The following is a 13,084-nucleotide window of genomic DNA, read 5'->3' on the forward strand; positions in this document are numbered from 1 at the left end:
ACAGTCTTGCAGCTGATATAGGGGTGTGATCCAAGAAGGGATCTATAGAGTGAAAAAGTTCTTCATGGTAGCAGTTGTGGAAAAATTATAGCTTCTGAATTGTCAAGTACAGGTGTGCTGTACCAGGAAGTTGACTCCTGTCCTGCTATTCAAACATTTTTGTGTTTAAATTCAGAACAATGGAAGCTGGAATGTTTTGGCCTTCAAGATGGCTCCAGATTCAAGATCTGCTCTGTGTTTCCTTACACAAGGAGATTGTGTCTCTTTCTTTTCTAGATTTGAACGTATCCATACAAAGAARGGGAATTACAGTAAGTCGCTAGTTTCAAACCAAGAAGAGGTAGATGATTTAGCAACCTTGGAGGTACTGGATGAGGTAAGAAACTCTTTTTTTCATGCTTTCCTGAAGAGGAGTAATCACATATTAAATCACAATGGAGTGCTGTTGATTTTCAAGTTCAGCTGTATTGTCACACTTCAATTGTGTAAGTGTACAAAGACATTTCACTACTTTATGCCAAATTTTTAGATAAGATTTACTGTCAGAAAGGTTCCAAAACAAAGCTAAAACAATCTCTGCAGTTACAGCTGTAGACCAAACAGTATTGTAACACCATTGGCTTAACRGAATTTATGTCTCTGGATTTTATTACAGCTAAGCATCCAGTCTGTAATGGTGTGTTAACTCGAAATTGGTCTGGGTCCAAGACCTTCCTTCCCCATTGCTCAAACACTGAGACTTGTCTTAAACTGCTTTACCATACTCTTCCAGAATGGGTTCTTGCTGCTTACTTTGGTGTGGAGATACATGAGGGTCAATCTATGTCGGCTGAGGCTCTGGCTTGTCAATGCCTGCCRGTGAACTTTTGACAAAATTACTGATAAAAATATCATGGTTTGTCAAAGTTCAAAAATGAGTCCACGGGGAGCAGGGGAACATGGCATAAGCAGGGGAGGAAGTCTGTTGTGTTTATGCTTTAAGCTTCAACTGCAGAAAGAAGAGTCAGGCTGAAGCACATTATCTGCAGGTCTTGGAGGCCATCAATGGTTGTAAACAAACTGTCATTCTTTGTCTACTTGGCTGTGCATCGCCTMTAATTCACATCCTCTTATCTGTGAAACTTCTCTGGTATATTGTGTCTTTGTCAGAATATTCATTGTGGCACTTGGGCAAGTAATGCTGACAGCTCGTAGAACATCKTCCATCTCCTGAGAGCTTTGTTGTAGTAGCTTGATGTTTAGTTAATTGTAATTGAGCTAATCCAGGCTTCATCTGCTGCACAAAGTTCAGGCTTAAACATTTTTTTAGTATTGGGAATAGTAAGACTGTTTTGGGTTTTTTCCCTTTTACCATGATACATACAAACAATCCAAGCTAGAGATTTTATCGCACAAGAAAACAGACAAGCTGGAATAGATCCCAACTCCTCAGAGGTGGAGCAGTCTCATGGAAGTCCTGAGGAGGCCTCTGTCTAAAGGCATCCTTTGACTATGTGRTGCTACTAAATCCAATCAAATTTAAAATCTTTTTCACACATGATTGGCAGCTTCTCAGAACTGTATTCTTTCTTCCACTCAAATTTTTCTTCTACTTTAGATAGCCCCATCATCAGAGCAAGACAAGAGACCTTCTATTGGTGCAAGAAATAATTTCAAAAATGGCAGGATTCCACTAAAATAATTCTTCAACATGAATCTGGTTATGGCCTAAAAGAAAGAAAGCATTCAAAACCAAAAAGTTTACCAAGACAATGGAAAACCAAGATTTTCTCYGTATGTTTTCTCATGAAGGAAATATAACCTCTGCAGCTGAGAATTCAGCTTTCAAGTGTATTAACCAGGATGTAATGTACAACACTGAACAGATGGATGAGGAAGGAAACCAATTCCTTCTGTAGTCCTCTGTTGCCAGTTCCAGTGGGTGTGGGACCTAAATATTTTCACATGTACCTCAGATTAGTCTCAAGGCTGGTTTGAATTTCTTCATYCAGCTCTATGGACTGTTTTGATTGCACTTTCCATACCCAGCTGTGTATGCAGAAGAAGCTGAGGGAAATTACATCAAGAAATGTGAATGCCACTAATGGGCCCTTCTTTTTTCTTGGTTCAGGGAGAGCTGTCTCTGCAACAGCAAAGAACAATTGCAGCAGAGAGTGGTTGTTAATACAGAAAGATGCCTCATTGTTTATGTTAATAGGAACCAAACAGTTGAACATCTGTGTTGTGTAACTGAGAGTAATGTTAGAGAAGCTGTAATGGCAGTTGTGGACTCAATCATGTGGCTCTTGCTTGATAAGCTACATGAAACTGAAGTATTAGAAATGTAGACAGGATGGCTCATGGAAACCTCTGATTAACTGAATGAAAGCAGCACTTATTAACTCCTTTTTCTACAGCTGCTTGGRATCTGTGAGTATATTTTGTTCAAAGTGAGTTTGGACACAAAACAATTAGAAATGGCAGTGTGTTTGAAAATATTGCTTACTTTTGATCATGATCAATTATATTCCTGACTACAAATACCTTCCCTCCCTATCCTCACTCTTTGAAACTATATAAATATTTTACACATTTTCATAATATTCTTTTTCCCCATGTGGTTCATTGTTCCTTCTCCATCAGAATACAGTAACGGAGCAGTTGCAGAAGGGTTATGCCAAGGATCAGATCTACACATATGTTGGGGACATTCTCATCGCTGTCAACCCATTTCGGAATATAGATATTTATTCCTCACAGGTATGAAAATTTAGGTTTGGTTATTTTAAACTAACACCAATTTCCACTAAAATATAAATATTTGTATTAAGTGTTAAGTGAGACCATCCTCGAGATTTATTTTAGCTCACTCTGAAAAATTGAATTRCCAGTAGAAATGTTTTTTCAAATGCATATGGACATACGTTCTTAACACATGCTGCATTTCAGCACAGAAATGAGAAACTCMAAAAAAAATTTTTCTAGTGTCTTTATGTCTATAGTGTAGATCGTRCATAAAGCAACCCTGTAAAATGTTAACTTTTGTGAATTCATCTCCCCATTATACAGAAGGGGAAAGATATTAAAGTCTGATCATACAATAATTTGGGGTTATTAATTATCAGTTACAACAGGTAGAGAAAATATCTTAAGGTTTAACATCAATATCATGCAGAGATGCTAATAGGAAGGGAAGCACAAATAAATTTAAATGGTARGTTGGAACTATGATGTCTGACAACAGTAAATTTTCTCCTAATAAATTGAGTTTTGAGGTGTAATCAGGGCTAAAATTATAGAAAATTGCACTTTTTTTTAGCAGTTCTTATAGTACTACATACATACAGATTCATGGTATAGTGAGTGCAGTCRCAGCTCCCACAGAAAACATCACTGCTGGGAACCTCAGCATGCTGTACACTAATCTAAAAACAAAACTGAACTTCAATTTTAAAAAGTTTTTAAAGGACAGTGGTAATGTTTTTATTTTTCTTACACTTAGCATTCCAAACTGTATATTGGAGCCAAGCGGACTGCCAACCCTCCTCACATTTTTGCTGTTGCTGACATAGGCTATCAGTCCATGGTGACGTACAACTCCGATCAGGTATAGATGAGATGTCCAAATTACATCCTTGGCCAAGCTGAGAGATGTGTGATAAGCTGAGTCTTGCTCTGTTCTCTGCAGTGTATCGTTATTTCTGGAGAAAGTGGAGCTGGCAAGACACAGAGTGCCCATCTGCTGGTCCAGCAGCTCACTGTCCTGGGCAAGGTAAGTGGCACKGGGGACATCTCTGTAAGGCTTTGCTATCTTGGACCTAAAGGGCTGAACCTGTGGACAGGGCATTGCRTGTGGGGTGAGACTGTTACACGTCTTCCAAAGAGCATTGAAATGTGATGCTAATCTATTTGTTCCTTCCTCCCTCTTGAACTAGGGTCACTTGAAAATGTGTTGGGGTTTCCACAAGGAAAAGTACCCACAGCAGTGAGGGCTGTGACTTAGTCCATTCCCTCTTAATTGAGTGTCTTCAAGTCACCCAAACAGTACTAAATAAAATCYTCTTTTAGCTTTTCATCTTTCCACAACCATATTGCTGTCAGTGGGACATAGTCATTCTGGGAAGAGGCCACGATAACTGTGTAAATAAAATGGCTGTTATTGCAGGCCTCAGGTGCGATGCAAGCAAACTGATGGATTAGTTAGTTGCAGTAACCACATGATAACAAGGATCCTAAAAGCAGATTGGCCACCACAGAGCAACAGAACCACAGAAACCACAGAAATTCATTGGTAGTGTTATCATTATGTGTGTTATCTCTTCCAGACAACCTTAGCTCTGAAGATGACTATATTCTGTCAGCTTTCATTTCATATGTATGTGTATGTATATATGTATGTATATATATATATGCCTTTTTCTGCACATAATTCCCATGGGAATGGCTGCCCTGATTATGTCACACTTCACAATACCAAAGAGAAAAGTAAAGAAACACCTGAAAATGTATGTATTTGAATAATTACTGGTAATGTGAAGAAATATCTGTTTCATATCCAGGCTAATAACAGGACTCTGCAGGAAAAGATTCTCCAGGTGAACAACCTTGTAGAAGCATTTGGGAATGCAGGCACTATCATCAATGACAACTCGAGCAGATTTGGAAAATATTTGGAAATGAAATTCACTTGTGGTGGCACTGTAGTAGGAGCTCAGATTTCAGAGTACCTCCTTGAAAAATCCAGAGTTGTCCACCAGGCAGTGTAAGTAGGAAAATTGTATTTGATGTAATTTCGGGGTTAAAAGTAGAGCTATGATACTGGAAGTCATCTTGGTCCAAACCACAAAGACAAATAAGGTACCTAGATTTTTTTTCTTAAAAATTGCATGTGGATAGCTTAGAAACCTGTAAGCTAGCTGACAGCTACTCCATTTTTTTTTATTGCCTCCTGGGTTATTTAAACAAATCTTATAAAACTGGATATGTGATCTATAAAACCAAAATTTTGCAAAGTATTGAAAACTTTCTAATAGTTCAGTTATACATTTCTTTGTGGGATTTTGGAGAATTGTGTTCAGTGTATCACTTGAATTTCCTCTAAATACCCTCTAGTGTTGTAGCTTATCTCTTTGTTTGTTTGCTCGTTTTTCATTTTGGAATATCTAGTAGGATTTATTTATAGAGGGTTATGGGTCAAAGATCCCTGCCAAGAGGGGCCTGGGGGTGCTGGGGGTGAGAGGCTGGACATGAGCCAGCTGTGGGCACTCCCAGCCCAGAAAGCTAAAAAATGTCCTGGGCTGCACCAAAAACACCATGGGCAGCTGATCAAGGGGAGCGGGGGGATTGTGCCCCTCTACTCTGCTCTGGTGAGACCCCACCTGCACTGCTGCAYCCAGCTCTGGGGTGCTCAGCACAGAAAATATCTGTACCTSTTAGAGAAATTCCAGAGAAGGCCMCCAAGATTATTASAAAGGTGAAGCTCCTCYCCTATAAGAAACAGCTAAGAAAATTGGGATTGTTCAGCSTGGAAAAGAGAAGGCTTCAGGGTGACGTAATTATGGCCTTCCACCTGAGGGGAGCCTACAAGAAATATGGAGAGATTTTCTGCAAGAATGTGTAGTGACAGGACAAGGGACAATGGATTTAAACAGAGAGAGATTAGGTTTAGATTAGATATTAGAAATTCTTTAGTGTGAGGGTGGTGAGGCATTGGAACGGGTTACCCAGAGGAGCTGAGGATGTCCCATCCCTGGAAGTGTTCAAGCCAGGTTGGGTGGGTCTCTGAGCAATGTGGCCTGGTGAAAGGCATCCCTGCCCATGGCAGGGGAGATGGAATTAKATGATCCTTAAGGTCCCTCCMAACCCAAGCCATTTTATTATGATCTAATAGTCCCCCTGGGACATGTGCCTCAGCCCATGCAGAAAGCAGGGCTTTGAATGCAATTCCTTTTTGCCATTCAGCAGTGACTGACTTGGGAACCTCAGGGCTCAGTCATGGTTGCAAATTTTCACCTGGATCCAAGAAGGATCCAGTTCTTTCTCCTAAGGAGCACTGGAACCTTGAATATGTAATAAAMCTCTGTCCTAGGTTTGGGCCTCTGGCTTCTAGGCAAAGCATGCCGAGTCATATGGCCCTTCTGCTGAATGTTTGTTTCTTGGTCCAGGGCTAAAGGACACAGCAGACACACTGGATTCAGTGAACCAGGGGTGTATACTTCTCCCACAGTCCAAAGATTTTTTTAAAAACTGGAGTTAAGCAGCCCATTCAATGCTGATGGGTGGATGAGCAATGTGCAAGGTCTCACAGGGCATCTACCAATTGCATCGGGGCAGAGCAGCACTGAGCTGCTTTAGCACTGAGCAGCCACCCTGGCAGTGGCAGGACAAACACACAATGGCATGAAAAGGGTGTTCACAGCAAGTTCTGTAAKAAAGCTTCTTTCAGACTCCTCTGTCAGTTTGTGTGAGTCTTGTCTATTATTAAAATAACATTTATTAATAGTATGTGTGTCATCAGTAAATGTAGCATGGTTATATTACTAAACCATTTTGTTGTTTCTGTTGTTTCAGGGGAGAGAAAAATTTCCATATTTTTTATTATATTTATGCTGGTCTYGCAGAAAAGAAAAAATTGGCACATTATAAACTGCCAGAATATAAACCTCCCAGGTAATGCAGTTTATTTTTGCATRAATTGATTACTAAGAAATGCGGTGTTGAATTCTCAATCTCATTTACATTCTAACTCTGTATCCATCAATTCTTTCAGATATCTGCAAAATGATCATTTCAGAATAGTGCAAGATTTCATGAACAATAGCTTTTATAAGTCTCAGTTTGAATTAATAGAACAGTGCTTCAAAGTCATAGGTTTTACACTGGAGGTGAGTGCTGATAACCCCTTTCTTTTGTAAACTTTACCAGCTACCTTAATCAGGAAAAACTTATATAAAGCGTTCAAATCTCTCGTGTTATTTTCTTCATTTAGTAGTATTATGTTTTAGGATCTTGCACAGTCAACTTACTGYTATATTGTAACATTTAAATTTTTAAGGTTTCAAGGCATTGATAAACCAATAAAAATGGTATTAGTCAACAAGACTGGAATCAGTGAGTAATTGGCAGGGGGGAAGATTTTAACAAATTTAATGCATAGAAAATGATGGTGTAACTGTTTATTGGTCAATAATTCTAGGCCTGTGAATATGAGCCTCATCTCAGTTTTAAGAGGATGCCCATGGTAAAAGTTTCAAAAATTCATTGAGTTGATGTGAGGATTGATGAACACAATACATTTTCACAACTCCAGGGATAAAGTTGAAGTTCTTGAATGTCTTTGGAGATGAATCTCATTATTAAACATTAACTGAACCCATTCTTTCCTTATGATCTCCTATTATTGCTCAGCTGGCCATTAAACCCCTCTCCTCAGACTGTCTTAGGTAGAATTAAAATAGAAAAAAGGACTCTGTATTTATAAAGAAAAAAAAYCCCATCCTATGTCCTAGCTTTATCTTAGGAGAAGTGGTGCATCACAGGTGTCATTTATCTCTGACTTTAYAAACAATATATATAGTAGAGGTATGATTCATACAGTATGTGTGTAATACAGCACTAGTGCTGCAGAATAAATGTATGTTTTAATTTTAMTTTCTCTGTCAAAACTGTATGTGGTAAGGAGCTTTTCACAGAAAATTGCTTACTTGGGTTGACTATTTCTGRCTTCCCTTAATGTAAATATTTGAAATAGCTAGCAGAACAGATTTATTCACCTATTTTGTTCCTCCATAGTCATTTTGTATTAAGTCGTAGTAGCAATGGCATTCACAGTCTCTCTCTCCTCTACATGTTATTCACAACTGCATTTAGTAATATCACACCTATACTATCACATCCTTTCACTTGTGCTTTCACCTTTCCAGAAGCARCATGAAAGGACATTCATGGTTCAGCACTGATAGCAGTTTTGTCACAGCACCAGAGACCTTGATAAGTCCTAATTTAAAGCATGAAAAGCAGCAAGACTGTTTTTGTTTCCAGTTCTTTTGTTCACTTGGATGGGTGGAAACAATAATCCTGCTCATCCAAAAGAGGCCTTCCATACATATTGAAGATCCAGTTAGAGCTAGGTCACTGGCTGCATTGTGCAGTTCTAGCATGGATCTTCACTTGATTAACTCAGCAAGGCACCGTGAGCTGAATCTGCAAAGAATTATCTACCTGTGGAACCCCACAGTTTCAGAAACAGGGTGAGTGCCACAGGCAATCTGCTTGTGGCTACTCGTGAGCCCCAGCCATGTTACCCTGTCTTACATCCTCCTCAGGGAGGAGGGTGTAAGATCACTATTTAGCCTGTCTGAGGCTGTGCTTGCAAAAGTGAAGGAACAGTCTTCTTCTCTCACTGAGGTTCTGATACCTGACACAGGTGCAAAGACAATTTTTTCAGTGAGAAAAATATCCCCTAGAACATTGAATTACTTTCCTAAGTTCRCTTTTTAGTAATGCAGCCTTAAGCTTTGACATTTATTCCAGTGCACAGAGGAACTTCTATATAAGCATGTTCAATGTTTTAGTGSAGAAAGCCAGGGACAGAATAAGTCTCCACTCTAGTTAAGATTGAGACTTAAAGAAAGCTTAATTTCTTTGAAATTTGCTTTAAACTGACTGACAGGTTTCAAAAGTAACTGCTGTCAGTACTGCCTGTCTTAAAATCACCCAGTTTTATTTCAGGCTGAATGGCAAAATTAATGAGAAAGGACTGCCTGAGGGGAGCAATAATTATACTACATGAGACAGATCAAGCCAGATTTCAAACACACTGGAAAAGGGCAGAAAAATGTCAGCAGCTATACGTAYAGTACAGCATGATGGCAGAAGTTAAGCTATCCACTTCTTTGCATTTCAACTGTGTCCCTAAGCTTAAAATGAAAATGATTGCTTAATCCTAAGTAAACTGTGTGCCAATYATCCTCAGCATAATTTTTTAGAGTGAGCTTATCCAGTTTGTCTTGCTGTCACTGGAATCACTATTTATTAACTGCTAGATTAACTTCAGAAAGTGTTGAAAACAAGCTCAAGTATTCTAGAGCAATTAGAGAATTTATCTGAGTAAATGATGCCTGACATAGTACCARCAAACTATTGAATAATATGGATTAAATGCTGTGCGATTTTAAAAAGTTCATCATTATAAAATACGAATCAGATTTGCAAAACTGCTTCTTAYAAAACTTCTACAGAAGTTTTTGCCTGCTACTTATAAAACACATTAGTACTGTATGCCTCAAAATATGAAGTGCCACAGACTCCTAGTCTGCTTTACAGGTATACCTAGCATTTTCTGAGTAAAAAATACTCAGATCATCAGGTATAATGATAAATATTTAYAGTTCCGACGAAAATTTGCAGTTCAAATCTAAGTCAAACCTGCCTTAAAARCATTATTTTCYTAATTCCAAATATTATYTTTTCATGTATAAGTACTTAAAATAATTTATTGTATATATCACTTCACTGTCCAGAGTAGAAACAGGCTTTTTCTTGACAGAGACCCTCTTCACAGAATCACAGAATCCACTAGGCTGGAAAAGATCTTTGAGWTCATCAAGTCCAAYCTAGGACCTAACACCACATTATCCACTAAACCATGGCAGAACCTCTTAAATAATTTGAAATCTGAATTCGTTTAAGTCCATATTAAGATGCTTTGGTGAGTTCTAACTGACATTTGGAAGGGTAAAGTGCTTTGCCAAATCAGAGATGTGAGGTGTCACTCTTCTCCCAGTGAAACCTTTTCCCATGACATTGGTGGGAGATGATATAGACTCATCATTTGGAGTACCTATGTTTCCATGATGCAAGAAAAATCGATGCAGATTTTTTTAATATTTTTTGTTGATCTAGRTATTAAATTTTTAGGCATGGTTGCACCTGCAGACACAGTGAAGGGTAGATATAAATAACTTCTGAATTCTTCCTGTGTAAGGGGAATGCACACCACTGTTTTTGGTTTCCCTACTTCATGTCAATCCTGTTCTGTCAACAAGCACAGAACAAGGAGGAGAGATTTGGCTCTAGTTTGTCTTGCCTTCTTTGGCTGTCTTACTCTTGAAAGATTTGAGTACAGAATAGGAATAAYTGCTGAGGACCATATTCCTAAAAGTAGTGGGCACGTGGCAGGCAACAGGAAACAGCACACGCTCATGCCCATCGCACAAACCACAGACACAAATTACCTGGCTATTAAGTATTGCATTTTTTTAATATACTTTTCAGGAACTTGGAAGTGTGTACAGTGTCCTGGCTGCCATTTTAAATGTGGGTAACATTGAATTTTCTGCAGTAGTATCTGAACATATGATTGACAAGAGCAACATTTCCAATCCAGTAGCCCTTGAGAATTGTGAGTGKTTTTTTCTTGATTTAACATTGTTTTTTGTTAGTGTTTTCGTAGAAAATTTATTTTATTGCAAGGGAGGTATCAATGAAACTGTATTCACATGGAAATTTTGCAARAATAATTAAATGCTGAATGTAGATTAATTCTAARCCCACCTGGATTAAAATGCAAAAAAGAAAAAATTTTCCATGTTATGCATCTTATTTCACTAACCAGTTCACTGGCATACAGGAAACATGACTAATACTGCAGATGCCTGAAAAAAATSTTTGGAATTTTTCCAAGGTTATTTGAACATTTGATGGAAAACCTCATTAACACATTGAATAGTTTTTTCCCAGTTTCTTTCTCAGCTGCTCATTTCTTGTTCCCCACATGTGCCTGTTGAAATACATCTCACTAATTCTTTGGAAGGGATGCCTTACATTATAAGCTGCTGGAGGAGGGAAAGGGGCAAAGATTCTCAAGAAATTTGCTACAATTTTTCAGTAATTACACGTGGGGAGATAATGAAGTCTTCACTCTATCTTCTTACGTGTTTTCTTCCCATAGAAAAATATTGTGGAACTGGGAAAGAAGCACCCCCTTTTTGGAGAACAGCAGTGGCTTTTATGAATGGGTTATAATTGAGAGGGGTATTCTCACCTCACAACTTGGTTACTTCTTACATGGTCACCAAGATTCCCTAGTATTTCTCCATAGACTGTTTGGAGATTCCTTGATAAAAGTATTTAGAACCTAAAGCCTCTGCTTTGAATCACTTACTCATTGACTGCAGTGGAAACTAGGAAGGTTGGTGACTACATTAGGTAACAGCASTTGCTTGATGTGAAATTCCCCATTAGTCATAGTTCAAGCGTTTGATTTGGCCCTTATTCATAAAATRTTGAACTTGCAGCTTTGATTGTGAAAATGCCTGTTGTAGCTTCCACAATTTGCCTCTGAGCTATGCCTGCGACCTTCCTTCCTAGGTGCATCGTTGCTGTGCATTCAAGCAGATGAACTGCAAGAGGCCCTCACCTCTCACTGTGTAGTGACTCGAGGAGAAACAATTATTCGTCCCAACACTGTGGAGAAAGCCACTGACGTCAGAGATGCCATGGCCAAAGCACTGTACGGGCGCCTCTTCAGCTGGATTGTCAATCGCATCAACACTTTACTCAAACCTGACAAACATTTAAGGTAAAAGAAGATTTTGCCAAAAAACRAGTCTTTTTCTGTGGGAATAAGATTGTCTACACTAGAGCATTTATTGTGCTTAAGTTCTTTTTCTATGATACCTTTTCATGTCAAAAATGTTTTGTCCTGTTCATGGTATATAGTGAAAATACAGTAGACATGGTTGGCAAAAGCATCTTCTGTTTTCCTGTTGATCTTAACTCATTTAACCCTTTCTACTTTTTCTTTTGTATTTTATCAGAGTAAACTTTTGATATTTATAATGTTGATTACCTAGGTCAAATTCTGCTCTTATTTACACTGATGCTGTTGCTTCAGCAACACTGTTGTTGTGAGCRTGGTTTCATATATGTGTGGGAATAATTTTCAAACACATTTACTGAAGGTGTTGTTCACTTTACACTTACAAGGTGACATTTTAAACATCATATCAATAACAAATTGCTTTGCTAATCTAGATTTCCTGGATTTTTTCTTCTTAAACATTAGAGGAGGGCCAAGGTTTCAATCCTAAAAGTTGTCTAAACTTTTGAGTATTTGGTTACAGCACAGCACCAATAAAAAAAATTTTAATCAGTAAGTGGTAGCATAAAATCCATTATAAATGGGGCAGCACTTCTGGCCTGTGTGCCTCTCTCACTTGTCTGCTACAGAGGCCTTTTCAAATTGAATACTTACTTATTCTGCTGGTGAGGAGGKAGAAAATTGAACCTGAAATGTTCACTGTGAAAAAAAAAACAAAAACCAAACAACCTTTGCTTGATTTTTTGGTAGTAAAATAATTTGCATTTGCTAGTTTTATGTAATTAGCTCTGAAAAAAGGAATGGGGCAGATACATTTTAGCAGTCTATTCATCAAAAATTTAATTTTCAGACAGATTAAAAAGTCACCAAATTCAGATCTCTCCACAATGAAATGCTTCCTTTTTTGAGATGGACTTCACAAAGAGATTTAAGTGCTATTCACAAGTGTCTCGAGGCTGATTCTKAGTTACTGATTTCCTAAATCTTTTAAAAAAATATTTTCAGATAGCCGTTCAAAGAGGTTTTATAGAAAGAATGTGATTTTGCTTGCCTAGAAAAGACAGTAGCGTCAGCCTCAGTTTTTTATAAAATTGTATCCGCTTAATTTTTTGCGTCAGCAAATATTAGAGCTTTTTTCCARTTGCAGAATTGATCACGTATCTTCAGTATGCTCTGCTTAAAATATGAAACCAAAGTTTTCCAGTGCTTCTCTGGAATTTAATTGATAATTTAAATTCATACCACATCCCAGTGCATAAAGTAGTTATTTAAATGCATAAAAGGTCTAGCTGTTCATTTTTTTTACTTTAATGTTAAACTAAGCAGTTTTAATTGTTGTGAGTAAATAAGATGAAGAAATAATACTTAATTACAACAGTCTTTAATATCAGGTTGCTGGTGAGTAAAGCCTGTATTATTRCAAGAGAAAAAAAAAGAACTGGATGTTTTTTCTGTTTTGTAGTCAGCATTTTAGAATAATTATTAGCAAATATTTGTGTAAAA

General features: G+C 37.9%; 1 protein-coding gene across 1 annotated transcript in view; it reads left to right on the top strand.

Annotated features, from left to right (window-relative positions):
* The window catches only part of MYO3A (myosin IIIA), a 115,954-nt gene that overhangs the window by 59,724 nt on the left and 43,146 nt on the right, over nucleotides 1-13,084 (top strand). The window contains exons 10-18 of the mRNA XM_057384060.1: nucleotides 277-376; nucleotides 2,623-2,739; nucleotides 3,482-3,586; nucleotides 3,668-3,751; nucleotides 4,539-4,741; nucleotides 6,550-6,648; nucleotides 6,749-6,863; nucleotides 10,255-10,381; nucleotides 11,350-11,560. Of these exons, the coding sequence (XP_057240043.1) occupies nucleotides 277-376; nucleotides 2,623-2,739; nucleotides 3,482-3,586; nucleotides 3,668-3,751; nucleotides 4,539-4,741; nucleotides 6,550-6,648; nucleotides 6,749-6,863; nucleotides 10,255-10,381; nucleotides 11,350-11,560 (1,161 nt within the window). The remainder of the gene's footprint in view (nucleotides 1-276; nucleotides 377-2,622; nucleotides 2,740-3,481; nucleotides 3,587-3,667; nucleotides 3,752-4,538; nucleotides 4,742-6,549; nucleotides 6,649-6,748; nucleotides 6,864-10,254; nucleotides 10,382-11,349; nucleotides 11,561-13,084) is intronic.

The sequence above is a fragment of the Malurus melanocephalus genome, unplaced genomic scaffold, assembly GCF_030028575.1.
Source record: "Malurus melanocephalus ecotype Western Australia unplaced genomic scaffold, MMel_1.1 scaffold_14, whole genome shotgun sequence".
In the NCBI taxonomy this organism is placed as follows: Eukaryota; Metazoa; Chordata; class Aves; order Passeriformes; family Maluridae; genus Malurus; species Malurus melanocephalus.